Here is a 26773-nt window from a genome sequence, read left to right as displayed (position 1 = left end):
ATAAGAGAGGAGTTCGACAGGAATGACCTGATTCATTTATATATAAAAAAAAATATCTGGGTTAACATTGATCCACTAGCACTAACATTGTCATTAGCTAAATGTGAAGCAACCCACCATTTATGAATTGCGAAGCCAGGAGTACACTATAAAAAAAAAGGCTTGCTGCTTTTTAAATTACTTGGTGCTTAGTAGAATTTTCTTCGTGCAAAATATTCCTTTGCAACTAACTAGGATGAGGAGTGGTTGGTGGAGATATAATGAGATATAATCATAAGAAATAAAAGCAGGGTTGTGCCATGAGGTCCCAAATTTCAATTCCTTTCCAAAGAGGCAACTCAACCCAATGAGCTCCTCCAGCAGTGGACAAAAATGTGTGGACGAGAGGTGAATCAGAAGGAGAGAGACAGATAGAAGGAGTGGGAGGAACAAACAATGTAAGGTTTACCTGAAATTGGAAAATTCCATGTTCACAACATTAGGCTTTAGACAACCCAGGCAGAATATGAGGTGTTGTTCCTCTTGTTTGCATTGAGCCTCATCCTCACAGTGAAGAAGGCTGACCGGAGTGAGGCCCAATAGAGGAACAGCACCTCATATTCGACCTAGGTAATTTGCAACCCAATGATATGAATATTGAATTTTCCAATTTCAGGTGATCCTGTAGCCATGAAATGGCAGGGAGAATGCTTTGGATGGCTTTTTCACATGTGGTGTATGTGGTTCAGAGAAGAGAGAGAAGGAAAGACTTAGCCAAAGAGATCATCTTGCTCTCCAAGCAATCTCCCTCTTTTCATCTGTTCTCATTGTATTCAAATCCTGACTTGTGCCACCTTCCATTTTACTCTTTGCTCATCATCTTTTCTACTCACCAACCTACATTGGCTGCTGATCTAGCAAGTACTCTATTTTAAAATTCTCAACATGGTTCACATGCACATCCTTCCTTAACCTTTCCCACAATCCCTCTGTCTTCTCCATTCTTTGAGCACTGCAGCATGCAAACAAGCTTCTTCAATCTCTTAATTTTCTTCAAGTTCAGTCACTGCACCATTGACAACCATTCCTTTGCTTGCTGACCCAGGAATTTCTTCCTAACAACTCTCTACCTCTCCACCTTCTTTCACCTTCCAATAAAACATCCTTGTAACTTATCAAGATTTGACCCCCATGGTTTGGTGCTGTTTTATTAAACAGTTTCCATGAAGTGACGTGGAATGATTTACTCTGTTAAAGGCTGTGCATTAATGCAAATTGTCATTGCTCCACTCCCTCTTTGTCTCCTTGTGATTGCTCTTTTGGTAGGATGCAATTCAATTTTCCAATGTTTTTATTGAAAGCAACTGTCTAACAATGCTGTCTTTTTAAGGTCTTCACCTGCCTTGAGAGGGGTCTCCACCATCTCCTTGTTGTGACATGCACTCATCTCTACATGTATAAATTAAGCTGCAAGATGAGCATAGCAATTATTTTTAATGCTCTGCTTGTGTCCATCCTGGCAGCAGTGCTGTGGAAGTATGTCAAGTTGTGGGAGCATGCCATTTCACTCGAGGAAGAATTGATGCTATCGCAGCAAAGCCAAGAGTTGTCCCAAGTGAAAATTGACTACCATGCTGCCCTGCAGGCTCTAAAAGAAAATGGCACCAGAATGGTTTGCACAGGGAGAATGCATACTGAGAGGATCTGTCGATTTGAGTCCCTCTGCTACTCTACTGAGGCTGAAGAGTTTGTCTTCTTCCATGGCAATGCTTCTATACTGTTGCCAAATCTGGGCTCACGTAGGTTCCAGCCTGCTCTGTTAGACCTGTCTTCAGTAGAAGATCACACTGCACAATACTTCAATTTTGCGGAACTGCCCGTTGCTGCCCTTAAGTTCATGCAGAAGCCAGTCTTTGTGCCAGATGTTGCGCTGATCATGAATCGCTTCAACCCAGACAACCTCATGCACATCTTTCATGATGATCTGCTCCCCATCTACTACACAATGCAGCAGTTCCCAGACTTGAATGAAGATTCGCGACTTGTCTTCATGGAAGGGTGGAGTGAAGGATTGCACTTTGAGCTCTACAAATTATTTAGCAACAAACAGCCTCTTCTGAGGGAACAATTGAAAAGTCTTGGGAATTTGCTTTGCTTTACAAAATCTTACATTGGGTTGTCAAAAATGACAACTTGGTATCAGTATGGCTTCATTCAACCTCAGGGGCCAAAAGCAAATATATTGGTTTCTGGAAACGAAATCAGGCAATTCACACAGTCCCTCATGGAAAAGATGAACATTACTTCAGGTTCGAGTGGTGAAGAGTATATTGTACTATTCAGTCGCACAATCAACAGGTTGATTTTGAATGAAGCAGAATTGATTCTTGGCCTAGCACAGGAGTTTCAGATGAAAACCATTGCAGTGTCACTGGATGAGTATTCCTTTGGAGATCTTGTTAGACTGATTAGTAGAGCCTCCATGTTGGTCAGCATGCATGGATCTCAACTGGTGATGGCCCTTTTTCTGCCCCGGGGGGCTGTGGTTGTTGAACTCTTTCCTTACGCAGTGAATCCAGAACATTACACCCCCTATAAAACCCTGGCATCTCTCCCAAGCATGGACCTTCAGTATGTTGCCTGGCAGAATACCAAGGAAGAGAATACTATTACCTATCCTGACAAGCCCTGGGAACAAGGTGGAATTGCTCACCTTGATAGAAGTGAACAAGAACGCATAATAAAGAGCAAGGAAGTCCCTCGCCATCTGTGCTGCCGAAATCCTGAATGGCTATTCCGTATTTATCAAGACACCGTCGTAGATATACCATCATTGAAGACTACAATTCATCAGTCAGTGAAGTCAAAGCTTCCTCTCCGGAAGATCAAAGCAAGAAGTTTAATATATCCTGGAAAAGTGAGAGATTCTATGTGTCAAGCGTCTGTCCAGAGTGCAAGTGAGGCAAAGTTGTCAGTTTCATGGCAAGTACCTTGGAATCTAAGGTACCTAAAAGTTAAAGAGGTGAATTATGAGGTTTGGATCCAGGAACAAGGTGAGAACACGTATATGCCCTTCATCTTACCTCACCAGAACTATACGTTTGTAGAAAACATTAAACCATTTACAACCTATCTGGTTTGGATAAGGTGCATCTTTAACAAGAACCTTCTTGGTCCATTTGCAGAGGCAATGGCTTGTAACACATAAGGCAAGATAGCTGGATGGGAGAGGAAGAAGCATCCTGTACTTCAATACGTGTGTGGCGCAAAGTATGTTATTCAATATTCTGTTAGCCCTGTAGGTGAAAAAATGTGTAACAAATAACAGGACTGATCTTAAATGAGTTGTTTTGGGGCTTTATGCACAGTGTTGATGTGATGCAGTGGAGGCACAGTTAAAAGGCAACTAATCTGATTGAAATGAAGTTCACTCTGGTTGTGATGGATCACAGGAAAGATTGGACTGATTTTTAACAAGTGGTTGGAAATTACCCTCAGGACATCCCAATCAGAAATTCAGTGTTGATGGATCAACTGTGAACATTAGTGATACCATTGGATATTGTATTGTGTTGCACAGAGAGGGTGCTTGAATCCCCTTAATGAAGCCACTGATGAAGTTTAGAAGCAACACCAATTAACTCAATCTTATGAATGACATGGTACTATTAAACATCAATCAATCAAGTGGAAAGTAACACCTAAAGACATTGAGAGCATTATGCATGATTTCTGTGATCCAACTCACAGTGGCAGATTAGCTAAAGTGAACCTGGTGATTGAATTATTTTGTGTTTTGTAAAGTGTTTGATGCAAACTTGTTCCCTCCAATTGCAATTTTTGACCAGTGAAAACTATCAGTGGCCTATAAAAATACAATAGTTGTGAACACCATTTCCCAACCCACTTTCAAATACAAAGAACTTATCCTCTTTAAGATTACTGTTCCTAATCTTCACAGGTTTTTATCCTTGTATCGAGGAGCCTTTCTGGAGGACAGTGTTTGTTTCCTTCAGTTTTACCCTGAACTTTTTTCAAATTTCTGTTTTCTCTAAAATACTCAGCCGAACACAGAAAATTCAAATCCTGTGAAGATGAGGATGTTATTGAGGAGCAGAAGAGCAGCAGAGATCCCAAGAGGAAGATCAATGAGAGAGAAACTCGTGAAAGTCGCATCTTAGAGAGGAAACCTTTTTCAAAGTGGTCCTGATCCAGAGACTTGACCCGAAACATAGACTTACCTTCACACATGTTGATTAACCTGCTCAGTTCTTTTTAAAGTTCAAGTGGTTATCTTTCTCACTGGCTGAATCTCTGTACTAATATTGCTCCAACTGTGCCCACACATAAGCTCAATATAATTGTAAAACATTCGCTTGTGTGGTGTACTCCCACCATTGCCGATATATGCTTATTTATCATAATGTAAGTGGATTAAGTGGAAAACTAAATTTGATGGATTTATACCCTTAGTAGGAAGTGCCTACACTGCAAATCAATGAGCAGAAGCAAGATAGGCCAAAAGATTTAATTCTTATGCTGGAGCATCTGTTGATGAAAGCCAAAGATGCTATATATTTTAGAATTTCCAAGGATAAAATACAAACCACTCATCAAGTATTAATAGTCTCTAACAAACTGAACTCTAATGGAATAGTCTTCAATAAGTTTACTGCTTTTGATTTTTAAAATATATGAATACAGGAAGAAATTTTCAGATTTTCAAGGACTCTGTTGGTGGCAGAGTGAGTTCCCTGAATTTAATTTGATAAGACACATTCTTCTGAGGAAACATGAAGGTAAATACATCACCTTGAGTAGTTCAGAGTCCTGAAGCTAGTGACTTTTGCTTTTTGCCATCGACAAGGCATAGATTGGGATTACATTGGAATATTCTCCACTTGTCTATATGTCCACTTGACAACCTGGACATCATCCAGGAAAAGGCAAACTTACCTGATTAATGTGAACAAAGGCGCAATATGCCTACAGTCTGTGCCATCCACAAACCAAGAATTTGTTAGCATCCCTAAAATCTGTAATCTCTGCAGTTTAGAAAGACAAAAGTAGCAGGGATATGGAATAGCAACGCTTTCTTCCAAACCATGCCCTTGGAAATATATTGCCATTCCTTTATTGAAGCTGTGTCTAAATTTTTCAAGTCCTTGTGCAACATTGTAGTGGGAGAACCTTTACTGCAAAGGACAACTTGGTTCAAGGGACATAACTCACTGTTACCTCAAGGAAAATGAGGGATGGGCTTCCCAGTGATGACATCGTCCTGTTAATGAATTTAACAAGAAACAGAATGCAGTTACTGAATGCAAATGGAATGTGTAATATCAATTCCAATCGCTCAGAGCAGTATGGCTGCAGGTCTGATTGAGAGGGAGAATTACGGTGATTTGCCTCTGCCCAGGTTGTATGATATCACTCTGTATTCTATTTTTCCAGATTACCCGATTCACATGGAGCTGGCTGGACAAATGATATACTTGCGTAATCATCAAATTTTTTGGACCACTTTTTCGGGCCTAAAAGGGGGTTGACTTTTAAACAGGTCAAATTTTTGACCTCAGTAAGTACTTGTATCGTTCAAGGCATCAGTAGCCAGAACCGAGTGGTAACTCCACATTCAGAGTGACATAACTTGGATGGGTGGGCGGTTTGGGCAATGTGAGTTCAATGGGCGGGTGGCTGAGGTGAGGATCCACAGTCAGGAGTTTTAATGGGTGGGCAGTCAGGGCATCGGGAGATCTGGTGAGTGGCAGGAGCGTTGAAAGATTGGATGAGTGGGCAGCCGGAGCAAGGGTCTATGGTCAATAATTGGTTGTGACGTCAGGAGCTCCAGTGGGTGGGCGGGGCAGGTGTCTGCGCTCTGGGCATCAGGATCTTGGGTGAGTGGTCAGGGTCAAAAATGGGGGGGGGGGGGTCAACTTTTACATAGGTAATCCAAAAACATCCAATTTTCTGGGCCAAAAAATAGGTGGTCGACTATTACATGGGATCGACGATTACACAAGTATATACTGTACTTTCTAAATACAGTAGCTGCATTCCAATTAGATCTGAGTTAGCCTGATACAAGATGAAATTACTGTTGGCCTCATTCATACTTGAAAAACTAATTATTATGTTGGAGGTTGTTCTGGACCATGCAGGGACCAATAATGTGGGAAGGAAGGGTGAGGAGGTCCTGCAAGGAGAGTTTAGGAAGTTAGGTGCAAAGTTGAACGACAGAACCTCCAGGGTTACAATCTCAGGAGCGCTAACCGAGCCATGTGCTAGTGAGGCTAGGAAGATTATGCAGCTAAATATGTGGCTAAAAAGATGGTGCAGGAGGGAGGGCTTCATTTTTCTGGACAATTGGGATCTGTTCTGGCAGGATGGTTTGGACCTGAATTATAACCATATAATAATTTATGGCATGGAAACAGGCAATCTCAGCCCTTCAAGTCCAAACAACTCCTCTAGATCCCTCCCCCACCTATTCTCTGCCCATAACCCTCCAACCCCCTCTTATCCATGTATATATCCAGCCTCCTCTTAAATTAAAGAATTGACTCTGCCTCAGCTATTTCCTCCGGAGGATTATTCCATTCAGCCACCACTCTGAGTGAAGAAGCATCCTCTAAAGTTTCTCCTAAAATTTTGCCCCTTTACCCTCAACTTGTGTCATCTTGTTTCAACCTCCCCTGCTCTCAGGGGGAAGAGTCTACTTGAATCTAGTCTATCTATTCCCTTCATAATTTTAAACACCATTATCAAATCCCCTCAACCGTCTATGTTCCAATGAATAAAATCCTAATCTTTCTCTGTACTCTAGATATTTTAAGCCAGGCAACATCCTTGTAAATCTTCTCTGCACCCTCTCCACCTTATCTACATCCTTCCTATAATTTGGAGACCAGAACTGAACACAATACTCTAAACCTGGCCTCACCAACACCTTAAACAGTCGCAGCATCACTTCCCAGCTCCTATACTCTATGCTATGATTTATGAAGGCCAGCATACCATATGCCCTTCTTAACCACCCTGTCAACATGGGAATTGACCTTCAAGGAACGATGCACCATAACTCCCAAGATCGCTTTATTCTTGTGCATTCCCCAATATCCTCTCCTTTACTACATATGTCCTATTTTGATTTTTTTTTCCAAAATGAAGCACCTCACACTTCTCTACATTAAATTCCACCTGCCATCTTTCAGCCCAATTTTCCAGACAAACCAAATCCCTCTGTAATCTCTGAAAACCTTCCTCGCTATCCACCACTCCCCCTATTTTCGTATTGTCTGCGTATTTACTTACCCAGTGAACCACCCTATCATGCAAATCATTAATATAAATTATGAACAACAGGGGACCTAGCACCGATCTTTGAGGCACACCGCTCGTCCCAAGCTTCCATCCTGACAGACAGTTGTCCACCATGACCCTCTGCTGTCTCTCCTCCAGCCACCTCAACCCATTGTACTATTTCTCTATTAATCCCTAGTGACTGAACCTTCCTTACTAACCTTTCATGTGGAACCTTATCAAAAGCTTTGCTAAAATCCAGATAGACTACATTAATTGCCCTACCTTCATCCACCTTTCTTGTCACTTCTTCGAAAACTCAACAAGGTTCGTCAAACATGACTTCCCCTTCACAGACCAATGCTGGGTGCTCCTGATCAATTGGAGGGGGACTTACATCCTCGCGGGTAGGTTTGCTAGTACTGCTCTTGGTGGGGGGGGCGGGGGACCAGAGTGTTAGAGGTGGAGGAGGATAAGAATCATGTGAGGACTGCATGTCTAGACAGAAATCGGGTTTGTACATGATAGAAATATTCTCAGGTTCATCTATTTCAATTGCAAGGAATATTGTCAATAAGGCAGATGAGCTTGGGGCATGGATCGGCATGTGGGTTTACGACATTATTGCTGTTACTGAGACTTCATTGTAGGAAGGGCAGGAGTAGCAGCTCAATGTTCCAGGGTTCTGTTATTTCAGATATGATAAAGGGGGAGGTATGAAAGGGGGAGGAGTGGCATTGCTAGTCAAGGAAAGTATCACTGCAGTGACAGGACAGGCCAAAGGGCTCATCTTCAGAGGCCATATGGGTGGAGCTGAGGAATGTGTAAGGCGTGACCATGCTGATAGCGTTGTATTATAGTCAGAGAGAATTGGATAAGGAAATCTGCAGAGAGATAGCAGATGATGTAAGAAACAAAGTTTTGATAGTAGGAGATTTTGATTTGCCACATATTGACTGGGACTCCCATACTGTCAAACGGCTGGACGGCTTGGAGTTTGTCAAATGTGTTCAGGAAAGTTTTCTAAACCAATATATAGAGATACCAATGAGAGAGGATGCAGTACTTAACCTCCTATTAGGGAACCAGGCAGACCAGGTGAGTGACGTATGTGTAGACAAACATTTTGGATCCAGTGACCATAATGCCATTAATTTCAAGTTAATTATGGATAAGGATGGGTCTGGCCCTTGAGTTGAGATTCTAAATTGGTCAAAGGCCAATTTTGTGGAAATGAGAAAGAATCTAAGTTTTTTTTCGGCAAAAATGTGTCCAGTAAGTGGAAGGCCTTCAAAGGCGAAATTTTGAGAGAGCAGAGTTTCTATGTTCCTACCAGGATTAAAGACAAAGATAACAGGCATAGGGATTCTTAGTTTTCAATGGATATTTGTGATCTGGTTAAGAAGAAGATGGGGATGTTTAACAGATATAGGCAACAAGGAGCAATTGAGGTACTTATAGAAAATGTAAGAAAATACTAAAGAAGGAAATCAGGAAGGCAAAAAGAAGACATGAGGTTACTTGGCAGGTAATGACATGAAGATAAATCCAAAGGGTTTCTACAAGTATAATAAGAGTAAAAGGATAGTAAGGGACAAAATTGATCCCAAGAGGATCAGAGTGGTCAACTATGTGTGGAGCCTCATGTAATGGGGGAGATCTTAAACAGTTTTTTTGCATCAGTATTTACTCAGGAAACTGGCATGGTGCATAAGGAAGGAAGGGAAACAAGCAGAAGTGTCATGGAACGTATGGAGATCGAGGAGGAGGGGGCACTTGCTGCCTTATAGTGAATAAAGGTAGGCAAGTGTCCCAGGCTGGATAAGATATTCTCTCAGACCTTGAGGGAGACTAGTGTAGAAATTGCAGGGGTTCTGGCAGAAATTTTTTAAAATGTCCTTTACCATGGATATAGTGTCAGAGGATTGGAGGGTGGCTTACATTGTTCAATTGTTTAAAAATGGCTCAAAAAGTAACCCTGGAAAATTATAGGCTGGTGAGCCTGATGTCAATAGCAGCTAAATTACTGGAAGATGTTCTAAGAGATCAGATATACAATTATTTGGATAGCCGGGGACTGATTAGGGATAGTCAACATGGCTTTGTGCGTGGAGGGTCGTGTTTAACCAATATTAGAGTTTTTCAAAAAGGTTACCAGAAAAGTTGATAAAGGAAAGGCTGTCTACATGGACTTTAGTTATACCTTTGACAGAGTCCCACATGGGTGGTTAGTTCAGAAGGTTAGGTCACTAGGTATCCATGGAGAGGTTGTAAACTGGATTCGAAATATGTTGAGTGGGAGAAAACAGAGGTAGTGGATGGTTGCTTCTCAGACTGGAGGCCTATGACTCTGGGATCTGTGTTGGGACCAATGTTGTTTGTTGTCTATATCAATGATCTGGATAATAATGGGAAACTTACTCAGAGAGTGGTGGAAATGGAACGAGCTGCCATCTGTCATGGTGAATGCAGGGTCGATCTTAAGTTTTAAGAATAAATTGGATAGCTACATGGATAGGAGAGGTCTGGAGGGCTATGTAATGGGAGTAAGTCATTTGGACTAGCAGAATGATGGCTGGCACAGACGAAGGGCTGAATGGCCTGTTTTCCATGCTATAGTGCTCTATGGATTTATTTATAACACAAAACACTATTTACAAGATGACCACTCTTTACAGGGAATCAGTGGTACATTGAACACACAATTCTGTTCTCAGAATATATTTGTTTTGTATGTTTCACTGTGGGGGTTGTGTGTATGTTTCAGATTGTGTTCAATCGTTGACATTTTCAATCTTGTCTAACAATGTTTTATTTTGCTGTTTTTATTCATCACTTTTTAACTTCCTTTCTTGGTTTCACTTTTTCCTCCTGTTCATAAACTCTCTCACATATTTTGATTCCAACCTTGCCCTTTAAAGTGAATCCTAATCATGGTAAAATTGCTTGTTCAAGAGTTGATTGTATATTGACTGCAAAAAGGAGAATTATCTATTCTGTTAATTCCACTACCTGCAGATTTCACTTGTATTAGCCCAAGAGCTATATGAGTTCATATGAAATGCATTCAGTATAAAACACTACAGATAATCACTAGCTATTCAAACATTGCATTGTTGGGGGTAGAAATCTACATATCTTCTAAGATGCTACTTACTAAATTCCATAAAAACAGTAAAATTGATTCATTGTAACTGCTGTTTTGGAATCACAGGATCGGAAAAGTCTCAATATTTTTAAAATATTGAAGGTGAAAATTTGCAACCTGGGAAATTGATTTATGGGATAAATGGAGGACCTTTGGCTCTTGATACCCTCTTATCAAAATACTCAAAATTGACAATGCAGTCATGGTGCTTGGAAAGATTAAATAGAGGGCTCAATTTTCAGGAAGCATGTTACAAACCATACTAGATGCTAATTACACAATTGAAGCAAATTGGTTTTCTTTAAAGAGAACTCAGTATTTATACAAATTGCATACATCCTTTCAAAGTACAGGTGGCCAGCTCATTGACATTAATTAATTGAGGTGAGTATCCTTTCTCTGTGCCACAAATTTTATGTAATTATATGTGGAAAAAAATTAAACCAGTGCAGTCCCTCTGGTTTGATTGTATACCCTAGTTAACTGCATCTGCATCACTGACTAGCTGCCGGCAGCTATCTTATAATCGCGCTGCAGTGCACTGATGTCAAACCCCTCCTATTTATGTGACACATCAGATCTTTGGCGACTCCAGTAGATGCTTGAGGCAGCCATAAGCCGTCATGCTGACAACTACAAGTACAGTTTGTACCAGCTCAGAACTACAACTTTCAAAGTACCCTTTAAAAAAAAAATTGCACGGCAACGGTTATGAAGGAGAAAGGATTTTGCTTTCCAGATGTGAGGTCTGCTTCTTGTTTCCCTAACAAGATCGTAAGGAACTCTGTTCTTCAACCAGTCCAGTTGTAGGGGCGAAGATGCTGCCCCAATGAGACTATTAGCCGATTAATTCAAAGACTTTTGCAATGGCAAAGCATGTTGCAGCTGACTGGATTACACTTGGACTTCTGAGGTAGACCTTTGGATGATCAGTTATGTAGGGGGAATACATTTATAGACTGATGCAAAAACTGTACTGATGAAAGGGTGATCCTTTGTAGAATATTGGTAATTTCTGTTGAGTGGACATAATAGACTCCTAGGACTTTTTCAAACAGTTGTCTTTAAAACAAAACAATATCTGATCATTATCACCAAGTTTGCATAGCAGTTATTGTGTCACTAATGCAGCACCAGCAACCCAGGTTCAAATCCAATGCTGACTGTAAGGAGTTTGTACGTTTTCCCCATGTCTGCATGGCTTTTCCCCAAGTGCTTCAGTTTCCTCCCACCTTCCAAAACATTATGAGGTTGTAGGTTAATTTGGGTGTAATAGGGCAGCATGGGCTTAAATGGCCAGAATTGGCTATAAATATATTTTTTTAAAATATCACTTTTGTGATCTGACAGTGTACAAATTGTCTGCCATATTTCTTACATTACAGGCTTTTAAAAGTTCGTCATTGGAAGATTAACTATAAAGTATAATCTATAAAGTCTGGATGTGGAGTGCTTTGAGCTTGGAGGTGAAGATTTTTTCCTGATCTTGAACCTCTCATCCTTCTTAGAGAATTTGTGTTGTTCAATTCTGATATCAGAGCATGTTTGAGTCCATGCACTTCATAATTTGAATGGCTCATACTCATGATTCCATTGGCTTAAGAGCTGAACGATGAGTTAAATGCCGGCCGGTCTCTCAGGCAGGTCTCTCTGGAGTTGGTGCTGAACTTCTTGAGTGATTGCTCATGTAATATGGTCAAGTGACTTACCTAATCTTGCTCATGCAGTTACTGGAAGAGTATCAAATGGTCTTGGAGGGTGCCACTTTTCAGAGTTCTCAGTGATTGTCCAGAAGCAAAAGTCACTGCCTCTTGCCCAGTTAGGCTTCTTGCTAGTAATGCGCCCAAAATATCAACAGTGAAAGACTTGCCATTTGAAGATTAGGTTGTATCAAGTACTGCTGAGCAACAGCAAGATAATGTACATGTAATGTACAGCACTTAGACAATGCCAGCGACTGGGGTTTGAATCTGGCACTGTCTGTAAGGAGTTTGTACTTTCTCCCCATGTCTCTGAGGGTCTCCTTCACGTGCTAAGGTTTCTTCTCACTGTTCAAAACGTACTGGCAATGTGGTGCGATTGGGTGACATGGGCTCATGAGCCGAAAGAGCCTATTACCGTGATGTACATTTAAATTTAATGTGTGGAAGATTATTTCCTAACGTAGATGCTGCTAATGTGTGTTTGCTAAATACCAGTCTTCTGGAGATCTATACAAATGAGAAGGCTTTTGCATTTAAATAGTGATTTTCTTGTCCTGAAGGAATTGTGGTCACTCCTTTACTGTAGCCTCCTACAGGCAGCTCTATGATATCAGCTGTAATAATAATGATTGAAGGATTACTGTTGCCCAGGGTACTGGAACTTGCTCAGTAATGTCATAGTGCCATGGGAAATTTTTTTTAATCAACCTAAGAGGGGTCTTAGGATCACTGTTTAATATTGCATCTGAAAGATCTTCTCAAGTTTCTGGAATAGAATTTCTGATTCAAACTGAGCTTTTAATGATTAAGCCTGAATCCTGTGAATGTGATTGATTATCATTGACTGAATAGCATCAATTATAATTGAGCAATAAAGAAAAATACCTGCATTTACACAGTTCCTTTCATGACCTCACAATATCCCAAAGCTCGATAAGACCAAATGACGCAGAGACTGAAGACTAATACAGTATCACTTACTCTGGGTAGCACAGTGGACTTCTGAGTATGACACAGACATACAAAATATCAGAAATCCACCAATTTTAGGAACAAAGTGTAGTTAATATTTCAAACCAATGTGAACATGCATTGAAAGAATTGTGAGAGAATGAAAGGTTGTTATACTGTGAACATTTTGAAATACCTTTAATGTTTGTATGTTTTACATATGTTTTGCTCTGGGAATTTTGTCTATTTATGAATTAATTGTGTTATTGACCAGGTGGTCAGGAACTGAACAGAAGAAATGTACAATAATTCTAGTGTAGAATATATTTAATATTGTATCCAGATATACTTTCACATGTGTTTATTTCATTAGAATTTGAACTGAATACAGTGTGAATATTTTTATTCTTGACACATATCTATTATGTGATGTTTCTGTACTGGATAATTAAATATATAAAAATAATCTGTATTTTTTTCTTGATGTGCAATTTTACAGAGTAATTGTGAATTATTACAAAAGACATTGGAAACACATGAAATATGTATTAACACTTTTAACATTGAATTGAAAGATGCAACAACTGTGAACCTCGTGCATTCCAAAATTCTCACCCAGGGATTGATTACTGCCATGTTTAAAATCTCATTCTCTTTTGACAGAATGCCTCATCCCTGATTAGTGTCCAGCAGTACTGCTGTCAGGTATCTGGCCTGCTCAAATTCCATCCTACTAGGCATTATGGATTTTAATTGCTGCATCACCACCAGCTATGTTCTACCTCCTCTCTCTTATTCCCTGAGCCCTACCTTTATTCAGTCACTTGTCTGAGTAGCTAATTTGTCAAAACTGCTTTATAAAATAACCTGTCTGTTGTGGTCCACTTATGAAGTTGAACAAGAGATAATAGAAGCAGCATTTGCAATCACTTTTCACCATACATGCTGTGTAGCTGATCCTTCAAAGTCCTCAAGCCCAGACATTCTATTCACTACTATAAACTGAGGCAAAGAACAAAATTTTTAAAAAAATGTTAAGTTGTGGCTCATGACTCATCTGGATTATTGAATCTAATTTTGGCCAATGCATTTCAGGAAGGTTGTCAAGACCAGAGGTGAGGAATTTCAGAGACCTGGGGAGACTGGAACATCAAGGTTAAAGGAAGTTAAATATTTTCCTAAGATAAATAAGAAGAAATATTTTCCAATGATAGGCAGGCAGTCAGTGAACACAGATTTAAACCAGTTGGCAAAAAGACAAGAGGAGATTTTTATTTTTTAATCTTTTGATGCAACCTGAAGTTCATTGCCTGAAATGGTAGTAGAAGCAAAAATAACTTCCAAAGGAAATTGAATAAACATTTAAAAATGAAATATTGACTGTATTACAAGGAGAGCTCAAGTGGCTATGTTGATTTCAAAGAAGCAGCTTTGTAACAGATGCGAACAGTTTATCTGAAACTGCTTTATCTTTGTTCATTATGCATTTGGAAAATTGTAAACTAGCTTCCAAATAATAGAAATCCTTTTAGGTTTCATGTATCTAGGATTGAGAGGTTGCTTCCTGTTTATTGATGATTTTGGAGCAGATGCCATTAAAGCTTCTTGGTTTTCAGTGACAATGGTCTGACTTTGTTGTTAGTTGCAGTGTAACCATGTGCCCATCTTTTTATTGCTTCTGTAATACTGAATTGTGAAAAACCTTGATAAACTTGTAGAGGATTATCTCCTCAAATTCAAAATGGTTTAACCTTAATTAGCATTTGGATTCTATTTATAACTGATTAGGACTTTAATGTAGTGCGTCATCCAGGTGCTCTTCATCCTGAATATCTATCACAGTGAGCAATGTTAGAAATACTCTATAGGTTGATACGAGCTTTCATTATATCTGAGAAAAGTTAGAAGTTGAAGATGGAGGAACTGAGCAGCTCTAGCAGTGTCAGTGAGTTCCTCCAGCAGATTTGTTTATTGCTTCAGATTCCCGCATCAGTTGTCTCTTGTTTGTCTCCACAAGGTAAAAGGGTTTGAAGTTGCAGTGAAGGGGAGTGCTGAAGAGGAGAAAGGTGATGTTTGTGATGGGTAGAGACTGAGACTGCCAAGGACTGAATGGTACAAGTGGTGGTGTTGCCTGCAGAAATAGGGTGATTATGGTTTACTAATCATTGATGACTTTCTCTGAGAGAAAATGGTGCTGAAACAGATTAAAACTCAAGAAAAGAAACTGCATTTGATGGAAAACTGAAATCAAAAACAGAATATTGAAAAATACTCAAGAAAAACAAAATGTTGGAGGAGCCCAGCAGCAGCATCCAGGGAAGGTAATAGTCAACGTAATTCCCCCATTAGGAATAGAAAGAAACAGGAAGAAGCCTGCATAAAAGGGTGGTGGTGGGAGAGGAGCATGGGTTGGCATGTGTACAGGTGGGAATAGGGAAGAAATGGGGGGGGGGAGGGGAAAGCTGAGAGGAGATAGGAGGAAGAGGCCAAGGGCTGAGAAAGATGTACTCTAATTGATGGAAGGGAGGGGGTGGGCAGCTGGAAAGCATGGGTGATAGTGGAAAGAGGAGGAGAAGAAATGGGGCCAGAGAGATAGGGAAAAGCAAGGGGCTTGGAATAGCAAGAAATGGGCGTTCTGAAATAAAGGGGTGAGGGAGGGAGGAGGAGGAGTACATCTTGACAGATGATACGTAGACAATTGAGGGAGGAGGACACAGTGTCCAATAGCATCAGTGGAGAAAGAACCAGTGTTAGGATTCCATGTTTACATTTTATCAGAAATGGGCAGTTCTGAAGCAAATTATGGATCTGAAATTTGAATTTAACACTTGCATCTGGAAGGTTGTAATATCATAAAATGTGCCAATATTCTGTGACCTTTTTGAGTTTCAATGGAATATAAAAGGCCAAAGACAAAGAAGTCAGACTGGGAGTAGTGAGGAGAAGTGTCGGGCCACAGGAAGTTCAAGGTCACACCAGACTGAATGAGAAGTTTTGTAACATCAGACACCCAATCTGCATTTGGTTTATCTTTTCGCATCTCTGTCCATGCCAAAACTTAACAACGTGTTTGATTTCTAACCTTTCCTAGCTTTAATGAAAGGTCATTGACCTGAGATACTACCCTTCTTTCTGCTCAGCCTGACCTGCTGAGCATTTCCAGCATGTTCTGTTTTTGTTTCAGATTTCCCGCACTTGTAGATATTTAATTTTTGTTAAAAATCAACCTTCTTCCTACCTTAGACCAAATCCCTAAAGCAGGAGTAACAATTCTGGATGAAGATGTTCTTGGAGGAGTCACTGTCTTCCACCTCTATTGCTCACAATTTTCCCCAATTTATTTGAAAAAGAAATGGCCTTTTTATTGACTGATTCCCATCTATCAAATCCCCACCCCAAACTCCAATAGTTTTATAAAGTCTCCAAAGGATTTTTTAAAAATCACAATTTGTTAAAGCAGTACCTTAGAATTTCATCTGCAGGGTAAGACCATGTTGGAGCTGGATGAACTCCAGATCATTCATGAGGCTGAGGGGCTGATAGACAGGAGTCGCACGAAAGTAATCACACCTAGGAGGAAGGCGGAACGTAGCTGGGTGACTGACAGTCAAGATAGGGAAAGGGAAATGGCAATCAGTGCAGAGTCCTCCTGTGGCTGTTCTCAATAACACCTATGCTGTTTAGGATAATGTTGAGGAGGAATGACCTATCAGGGACAATCCATGGCGGTCAGGATTTTGGCATGGAGTCTGGCCTTGTGCCTAAGAAGGGAAGGGAGGAGAAGAGGTGAGCTATGGTGATAAAGGATTCCATAGTTAGGGGAACTGATAAGAGGTTGGTGGAGGAGATTGAGATTCCCTGATGGTATGTTGCCTCCCAGGTGCCAGATATGGGATATCTCAATGAATTTCAGGAAGGTTGTCAAGACCATGTTGAGAGTGCAGAGGAGACTTCATAGGACATCCTAGGTGAGGGGTTTCAGAGACATAGGGAGACTGGAACATCAAGGGAAAAGGAAGTTCAATTTTTTCCTAAGGTAAATAAGGAGAAATGTTTTCCAATGACAGGCAGTCAGTGAACACAGATTTAAACCAGTTGGCAAAAGACAAGAGAAATCAGAAGCCCTTGCTCTTACATCATCTCTTTAGCCATGTAATAAGCTGCATAATTCTTCTATTTCTAACCTCACTAGTGCATGGCACAGGAAATAATCCTGAGGTTAAACCCTGGAGGTCCTGTCTTGTTCTAACTCCCCGAACTCTCTCTGCATGACCTCATCCCTCTTCTAACCATGTCATTGATCCTTCTATGGACCAAAACATCTGGCGGCTCACCTTCCTTGAGAATGCCATGAACCTGATTGCTGGATCATTGGGCTCTCTCCCAGGGAAGGTGGGATCTGTACTGGCAGGGCAGTTTGCATCTGAAGTGGAGAGGGAAAGTTTGCTAGTGCTGCTCTGGGGAATTTAAATTAGATTTGCAGGAAGTTAGGAGCGAAAGTGCAAGAGCAGATAGTGGTATGGGGGTGGAAAAAGATTATGTTTGGGCTGCATGCAAAGACAGGAATCAAAAGGTTGTTTATTGTGGGAATGTTCTGAGGTGTGTCTATTTCAATGCAAGAAGTATTGTAGATAAAGCAGACAATGTTATGACATTGTGACCATTAGTGAAACTTGATTGCAGCTCAATGTTCTGGTGTTTCAGATGCGATAGAAGGGGAGAGATAAAAACAGAAGGAGTGGCATTGCTCATTAGGGAAAATATCACAGCAGTGCTCAGACAGGAATGACTAGAGGGTTTGTTTACTGAGGCTATATGTGTGAAACTGAGGAATGGGAAAAGTATGACCACATTAATGGGATTGTATCGTAGACTACCTAATTTATTTTCTTTGGCTTGGCTTCGCGGACGAAGATTTATGGAGGGGTATGTCCACGTCTGCTGCAGGCTCGTTGGTGACCTAATAGTCAGTGAGAATTGGAGGAACAAATCTGCAGAGAGATAGCAGACAGCTGTAGGAAACAAAGTTGTGATAGTAAGTGATTTTAATTTTCCACCAGGACTCCCAAAGTATAAAAGGGCTGGATGTGGTCAGAAAGATTTTCTGAATTAGTATATAGAGGTCCCAATTAGAGTGCAATACTGGATCTCCTGTTAGGGAATGAGACAGGACAAGTGATGGAAGTGTGTGTGTAGGGGAACCGTATAGCACCAGTGATCATGATGCCTTTAGTTTCATGATAATTATGGATAAGGATAGGTCTGGTGCTTGGGTTGAGATGCTTCACCAGAGCATTATTGTACAAAATGTGGAGAAATATGAGGGCAGGGGTAGGTTTTAAGCATGACAGAGAGAGGGAAGGAATGCCAGCGTTTAGGGTTCAGTGAACTGAGAAAACAGCTGAAGCAGTGGATTGATGTAAATTGGGATTACATAAGAGGCTGGAATAGGAGGAACAGAGGATTACAGAAGTAAGGAAGGGTGAAGTGAAGGAATGAAGGCAACAGACTGCTGGAACCCGAAACAATAAACTGAACACGGGAAGAACTCAGCAGGACAAAGCAGCATTTGTGGAGACGAAAGTTGTGGGTTGACATTTTTGGATCGCGGCATATGAATCAGGACTTCTTCTTCTTTCTTTAGCTTGGCTTCGCGGACTGTATATACTGGCAATATTTCCTCTTCCCTCGCAGACCTGATGCAGAGTCTTGACCTGAAACGTCAACGTGCACCTTTTGCCTCTGCAAATGCTGATTGTCTTCCAGCAAATTCAAGTAGTGAACTTCATCAGTGGATGAATCACCTGGTCAATAATGCTCCAACTGCGCCCACACATTTGGGTGGCTCGGTTAGCACAACCCTGTTAATGGCACTAGCAACCTGGGTTCGAATCTGGTGGTGTCTATAAGGAGTTTCCATGTTCTCCCTGTGTTGGTGCGGATTTCCTCTGGTGCTCTATTTTCCACCCACCTGTCAATTTGTAGGTTAATTAGTGCATTTGGGCAGCGCGGGCTCGTGGGCCAGAAGGGTCCGTTACTGAGCTGTATCTCTAAATTTAAATTTACTTGCTGCTTGACCCTCTGAGTTCTCCCAGAACTCTGTTTCATAAGATCAAAGAATGTCGAGCACAAAGACCACACCATTATAAATCTGAACGTGCCTCATAAATCAATGCAAGACAAGCATCAGCAAATTGCTATGACAAAGAAAGATGCTAGTATGCCACAATGAGCACCCCATCCAGATCCTGTGTGGATTATCTAGAGAAAAATAATGACCATCCTTCTGGAAATTAGTTCAACCATCTAGGGTACAGAGAGGGGAAGGAGTAGAGTGAAAATAATTGTATGCACCAGCTTAGTGAGCCTCTCAGTTGAAAGACCAGGAATCCGGTCCCATTCCAGAAATGCAATGCAAACCCAAGACTGACGTTCACAATATGATACTGAAGGTGAACCTCTGTGATGGAGGCCCCATCGGCCTTCTCCGGTTGCTGTCTCAAGTCATCTGGAGGAAGCTAGCCTGTTATTCCCAATACGCAGGACAATGTTTAACCATCAAACATCATTGGAATGGATACCAGGACATTATCAACTTGCTTTTGGCAGAAACTTGCTCTGGGCAGGTAAATCACAACAGTGACTATATTTCAAGATTATTTTGGTTAACAAAAGAGAGGGTAGAACCTGACATTCAAATTCCGTAGATGTCAAACAAGAAGTTTGCAGTTGCTGGAGAGCTAAAACAACAATATGCTGGAGGAACTCAGAAGATCGGGCAGCATCTGTAGAGAGCAATAGACAGTCGAGACCTGAGCCCTTCAGGGAAGCCAAAAAAAATGGGTCAATGCCTTATTGAGGGGGAGGAGGGGTGAAGCAGTGATCAGTGGACACAGATGGGTGGGTAGAAGAGAAAGAAGCTGAAAAATTATAGAGGGAGATGGCAGAGGAGTAAGAAAGATAGCTCTCTGATAGGAGAAGGAAGGGATGGAGGATGAGGGAAAGAAAGAGATGGGAGCAGAGGTTTTTTTTTTAAATTTTTTTTCACACCATAAACCACATTGACCATGATACATACATTTTCCTTTTCAAATATATACAGTGTCATTTTCTTCCCCCTCCCATCCCACCCTCCCTACCTCCCCCCCCCCATCCATTTAAAGTACAAAATCTAAGATACATGAGCAGAGGTATTAATGGAAATTGAAGGTCAATATTAATGCAGTCTGGTTGGAGTCTACCTAAAATGTTGTTCATGGCCTCAACCCCTGACAGCACAAGGCCATGAATACGATTATATTGCTGTCTGTGAGAAGCTCTGGGCTGACATGAATCAGTGGAAGCCTTTCTGTTTCCAGTGCTGGTGTCTGCTGTCAGTCGTTACCACATGATGAGATCTGACTCACAGTTGATGGCTCCTCTGCTTAACCTCAGGGGCTAATCCTGGTCCCCTGTGTATCCTTTTGTAATGTCGCCACCTACTGTTGGACGTACCTTTTTACTGCAGCAGCTGCGACACTCACTGGGAGACGTCCCAAATATGGTTGTAGAAAATGTAACACTGAGCCAATGCAAGAGACGTTCGTAGAGCTGACTGAAGGGTTAACCAAAAGAGTAAGGTGAAGCAGAGTCTTGAGGGAGGGCAGAGAGGGGCTTTGGCAGGGGATTCATGGGCTCAGAACTCAGACAGCTATAGCCTGGCTTCTACTGGTGAAGAATGGAAAATAATATTGGAGGATTGTGGTGACTTTAGAATGTAGTAAGGCAGGGGGTGGTCTTGGAGACTGGGATGGTAAGGCAGAGGGTGGTCTTGGAGACTGGGATGGTAAGGCAGAGGGTGGTCTTGGAGACTGGGATGGTAAGGCAGAGGGTGGTCTTGGAGACTGGGATGGTAAGGCAGAGGGTGGTCTTGGAGACTGGGATGGTAAGGCAGGGGGTGGTCTTGGAGACTGGGATGGTAAGGCAGAGGGTGGTCTTGGAGACTGGGATGGTAAGGCAGAGGGTGGTCTTGGAGACTGGGATGGTAAGGCAGAGGGTGGTCTTGGAGACTGGGATGGTAAGGCAGAGGGTGGTCTTGGAGACTGGGATGGTAAGGCAGGGGGTGGTCTTGGAGACTGGGATGGTAAGGCAGAGGGTGGTCTTGGAGACTGGGATGGTAAGGCAGAGGGTGGTCTTGGAGACTGGGATGGTAAGGCAGAGGGTGGTCTTGGAGACTGGGATGGTAAGGCAGGGGGTGGTCTTGGAGACTGGGATGGTAAGGCAGAGGGTGGTCTTGGAGACTGGGATGGTAAGGCAGAGGGTGGTCTTGGAGACTGGGATGGTAAGGCAGAGGGTGGTCTTGGAGACTGGGATGGTAAGGCAGAGGGTGGTCTTGGAGACTGGGATGGTAAGGCAGAGGGTGGTCTTGGAGACTGGGATGGTAAGGCAGAGGGTGGTCTTGGAGACTGGGATGGTAAGGCAGGGGGTGGTCTTGGAGACTGGGATGGTAAGGCAGAGGGTGGTCTTGGAGACTGGGATGGTAAGGCAGGGGGTGGTCTTGGAGACTGGGATGGTAAGGCAGAGGGTGGTCTTGGAGACTGGGATGGTAAGGCAGAGGGTGGTCTTGGAGACTGGGATGGTAAGGCAGAGGGTGGTCTTGGAGACTGGGATGGTAAGGCAGAGGGTGGTCTTGGAGACTGGGGTGCACAAGGTATTGTTTGTTGTAAAATATGTTGCTCAGTTCATAAATGCCAGTAACAGCCACACTTTTTCCAGAATCATCTTTTCCTCTCCAAATAAGTGCTGCAACACATGTCTGGAAAGTTTCTCTTTCTCAGCTGGTTTGATAATTAAGAAATACTTACAGGAGAGAGGAAATAGTGTGGAATTTATGGCACAGAATTGAGTCATTCCAGCCAACAGGTTCACACTGGCATTTGTGCCCTGCTGCAGCCTCGTACTGATTTCTGTTTCTCAATCTCCCTTTAATATACCTCCACATCCTTCTCCCAGGTACTGTGATACCATCCAAAAGGAAATCTACTTTACAATATCTCAAGACCAAGTGGCAAGTTGAATTCTTTCATGGGTTGTGGCATAGTTGTAAGCCTGCTTTTATTTCCTTTGAGAAGATGATGGTGAGTGAACTTTCTGAACTGCATAGCGAGAGTGCTCCTTCAGTGCTGTTGGAATGGGAACATGTTTCTAAATCTAAATCAGCGTTGTCTGTGACTTGGGGAACCTGCAAGTGACGGCTGATGGAGGACCGAGATTAGGGAGGTACTGCCGGAGAAGTACTGTATACAAAGTTTCTGTGTTAAATATTGTACAGAAGAACATAGGAAATAGGAGCAGGAGGAAGCCATCTGGCTTGTTGAGACTTCTCCATCATTCAGTAAGGTCATAGCTGATCTGGCTATGGACTCCCCTCCATCCACCTGCCTACCCATGACCCTTAATTCCCTTACTATGTAAAAATCCATCTCTTTCTTAAATATATTTAATAAGGCATCCTCTGTTGCTTCCCTGGGCAGATAATTCAAGGATTCACTACCCTCGAGGAAAAGCAGTTCCTCCTCAGCGCCATCTTAAATCTACTTCCCCGTATATTGTAGATGCTACCCACCCCAGCAACTGTAAGCACACACTGTCACTTAAATCAGCCATTTCTGATCAGTTTTTAAATTTATTGCCTATTATTTCTTTGTAAATGCTCTGATTTGCTGTGATATTATGTAAGGCTATTCCAGAGCTTTCTTAATGCCGCTCTAAAAAAAAATCACTTTGTTAAGCACGATCCCCGCTTACTGTACCTCAAACGAGTTTCCTGTCATGTTGAAAAGGTGGAAGCTGATTTGTGGATAGCAAGCTCCCGGGTATGGCAATGTGACAATGGTCAGATAATCTTTCATGGAGATGTGGAGTGAGAGACGCCTGATGATTAGGAAATCAGAGTCAACTTCACGACTCTGTATAGTGCCAATTATTCAAAGCTCCCATCTGCTGTCTCCATTGATTATGAAAGATCCCCTTTTATGATTATGTAATAGAACAGACAGGGCTTCAGCTTAATGTCTCCTCAAAGATATCACCAACAATGCTAAGCTTCCTCAGTACTGAAGAGGAACGACAGCCCTAATTTTTCTGAACTGCCATCTTCTCTGTTTCCTGTGACCCTAACTGCCTTGAATGGTGGTTTTAATTTTAAGTTTGGAGACACAGAATGGTAACAGGCCCTTCTAGACCATGAACCTCTGCCACCTAAATACTCCCATTTGACCAATGAACCTACCAACCCTGTATGTGGGAGGAAACCCATGTGAACACAGGGTAATGAACAAACTCCTCGCAGACGGCGGCAGATCCATATCTGGATAGCTGGTGTTATTATAATAGAGATGTGTAATTGATGGGAGGAGTGTTGAGTGGTGAAGGAGCAGCTCCTGGAATCCATGGCAGTCAACATGGTCAAAATTCTGGCAGCACTGGAATAGGCACATCTTCAGGGAGAGTTAGTTTATGAAGTACCCTCACTGAAAGTTCATATGAAGCACCTTGGCAGTTCAGTCTCTACACTGTACAGGTTCAGGAATGATTAGGTGATCTTATCAGCCTTTCATTCTTCAGGTCAGCAGGGAAAATGATGGTAAAACATGTTTGCTTTCTGTGGACTTGTTTTTCAGAGCCATTACAGCCTTGAAATAAATGTACCGGGTTGTAGGTTAATGGGGTGTAAATTGGGCGGCACGGACTTGTAGGGCTGAATTGGCCTGTTAAAATTACATTTTTTTTTAAAGTCAGCAGAGCCCTGAAACTTCAATTTTGTACTGAGGCTCTAGTGCTAAGGAACTGGACCGTATACTGAGAGTGCTGCCCTTCACCTGAATAGTTAGTGTACAAACCAGTCTGCATCAGCAGCTTTCAGATTGGGCTATTAACCTTATGACAGTGTGGCCCTCATCAGTAGTGCAGTGGGGTGTCAGCCTGTGTACAGATGCGAGTTGCCTTTCTCGTTAATGTTGCCTCTTCATTTTTTTTTGGTAATCTCTGGTTGCCAAACATATGACGACTAAATAGCAGTCTTACTCATGAACAAAACCACTGAGATTTTTAAAAATTATAACTTTCCTAACCATCTCTTCTACAATAACAGAGAGATCTTGTGGTCCAGATCATTGAAGAAGGCACATGGTATGTGGTCATTCTTTAGTCGAGGGATTGAATTCAAGAACCATGAGCTAATATTACAGCTCTATAAAACGCTGATTAGACCACACTTGGAATATTACATTCAGTTCTAGTTGCCTCATTACAGGAAGAATGTTGATCCTTTGGAGAGGGTACAGAGGAAATTTAAGAGGATGTTGCCTGGATTGGGGAACCCGCCTTAAGAAGCAAGGTTGACGGAGCAGGGACTTTTTCTTTGGAGTGACAAAGGACATAAGGTGACTAATATGGGTACAGTAAAAATCCATGGTATCTGCCACCTGTGGGGATTGGTAGATGCCAGATAAGTGTATTTTACATTTGCATGAGACTTCTTGTTTTGCTGAGTAAGCATCAGGTCTGGTGGGTTCAAAGAGAGACAAATCTGGACACAAGGATTTGCAATCAAACATAACTTTATTAACACAACAATTAAAAAGAGAGAATTTATAAGGGAGTATGGGAACATGCATCCACAATTTATAAGGGATCGTAATGGGAAACAAATGGGAAAATGTTAAACAGTACAAAAGTATTAGTTTACACAGGCGATGTAGTCATTCGCACCCATTAAGCAGGGGTTATACACACCCTCCCAGACCCCCGAATAAGGGGAGGTAGATCTGGTACCACTGTACCCACAGATATTCGCACACCCTCTGACCCCTGATCAGTTGAGAGTGGTGGCTCTACTACCAGTATTGATCTATAGCAATTTGAATTACAGCAATACCATGGCTCAGTGTGCACCTTACTCATGACCCTTCCAAGCAATGACTGCAGCACCGACCTGGCTTGGACCAGTGACTGTGGCTAGCACCACAAAGCAAAGAGAGTGAGTGTCCTCTGTGCTGGTGCTAAATACAGGGCTTTAGCCAATAAAGACGCTGAGTGATTTGAACTAGCCAATTGCAAGGTACAAGATTTTTCCACTAGACCATTGTACTGTAGAAAATGAGGACTTGATGTGTGTACAAAGTCCCACTCTTTGGCAAACTGTTGGCACTTTAAATTGAAAAACTGGGGTCCATTGTCTGTGAAGACCTTGCTTGCCACACCATGTCTGGAGAATATGGCTTTCATACCGTAATTACAGCATCTGCAGTGATGATGTTCAGTTTACACACCTCTGTATACAAGGAGTAATAGTTGTGACTGCAAGATAGGCCTTCCCTTGACATTCGAATAGGTCAATGCCTACCGTCTGGTAAGGTCTGTATGGTGCTGGGTGTGGCTTTAGTGGTTCTGTAGGATTGCTTACTTGATATTTCCGGCATATTATACAGTTTGACACTTCATTTGTTATATCATTGTTGATTCTTGGCAAGTACATCACTTCTTGTGCTCTTTTCTTACACTTTTCAATTCCAAGATGTCCTCCATGGATCCTTTTTAGCATCTCTTTTCTCAGACTCTTTGGGCTAAGGATTTTGCTTCCTTTGTTGATAATGTCTTCAACCCTCTGATAGTTCCACCCTGCAGTTCCAGTACTCTACAATGTCATGTCAGCAGTCCTGCTTCATGTTGGGCCATCCATCCAAGATGTTTTTTTCTCAGTTGTCTGTGTTTCATCTTTGTTTGTCTCTGACTTCATGAGCTCCATTTTTGCATCTGATATGGCAGTGTACTTGTGATCATGTTTATAAAGGCATTCACATCTTCATCCAGTTTGGTGTTAGCGGGCTCTCTCGTGTCAACAGCTCTAGACAACGTGTCTGCTGTGTACATTAGCTTACCCAGAGTATACGCCACATTCTGGTGCTGCAGCCTAATCATCATATTCTTTGTATTCTAAGTGGACATTCATTTAATGGGTTTTGGAACAATGAAATCAAGGGTTTATGGTCAGTCTCTACACTGATTGCTTGTCCTGACACAAACTGATGAAATCTTTTACAGGTGTATGTGATGCTGAGCAGCTCCATTTCAATTTGAGGGTATCGCGTCTCCACGTCTGTCATTGATCCTGATGCATACGCAATGGGTTGCCAGTCATCATATTTTTGCAGAAGAACTTTACCAAGCTCACGATATGATGCATCTGATGTTATCCTGATGTGTCTCACTGGGTCATGAAACCTCAGAGCTGGTTCCTCTGAGAGCAGTTTCTTTAGTTCCCTCCATGACTTTTCATTCTCATGATTCCACTCCCGTTCAATGTTCTTTTCTGTTAGTCTTCTCAATGGAGCCATCTTTTCTGAGAGGTTGGATATAAAATTACCCATAAAACCTCTGTACGTCCTTTTTGCATAGTGGCCTTGGCATGTTCCCAATGGCGGACACCTTTCTGGGATCTGGTCTGATGCCCTCACTGCCAATAATATCTCCTACAAATGTTAGTTCTGTCATCCTGAGCTGGCATTTCTCTCTATTCAGCTTCAGGTTTGCTTTCCTTGTTGCTTTCAGCACTTTCCTTAATCTCTCATTATGCTTCATTCTCATGGTTCCACATACTATTATGTCATCCATTGAGGTATCAACTATGTCCAGGCGCTCATAGACAATT

General features: G+C 41.9%; 1 protein-coding gene across 9 annotated transcripts in view; it reads left to right on the top strand.

Moving 5' to 3' along the window:
- Positions 1-26773, top strand: part of pomgnt2 (protein O-linked mannose N-acetylglucosaminyltransferase 2 (beta 1,4-)) — a 130948-nt gene that overhangs the window by 39778 nt on the left and 64397 nt on the right. For 8 of the 9 annotated variants that reach the window (XM_069920963.1, XM_069920965.1, XM_069920962.1 and 5 more), the window contains one exon: positions 1370-5786. The exons of the other annotated variant lie outside the window; for it this stretch is intronic. In XM_069920963.1, the coding sequence (XP_069777064.1) occupies positions 1433-3187 (1755 nt within the window). In that variant the 5' untranslated portion in view covers positions 1370-1432 and the 3' untranslated portion in view covers positions 3188-5786. Of the gene's footprint in view, positions 1-1369; positions 5787-26773 lie in introns of those variants that run through there. 9 annotated transcript variants of the gene reach the window in all.

Source organism: Narcine bancroftii, chromosome 2 (assembly GCF_036971445.1).
Source record: "Narcine bancroftii isolate sNarBan1 chromosome 2, sNarBan1.hap1, whole genome shotgun sequence".
NCBI lineage: Eukaryota > Metazoa > Chordata > Chondrichthyes > Torpediniformes > Narcinidae > Narcine > Narcine bancroftii.
The sequence above is the reverse complement of the archived record's forward strand: the minus strand, read 5'-3'. Positions and strand labels throughout refer to the sequence as shown.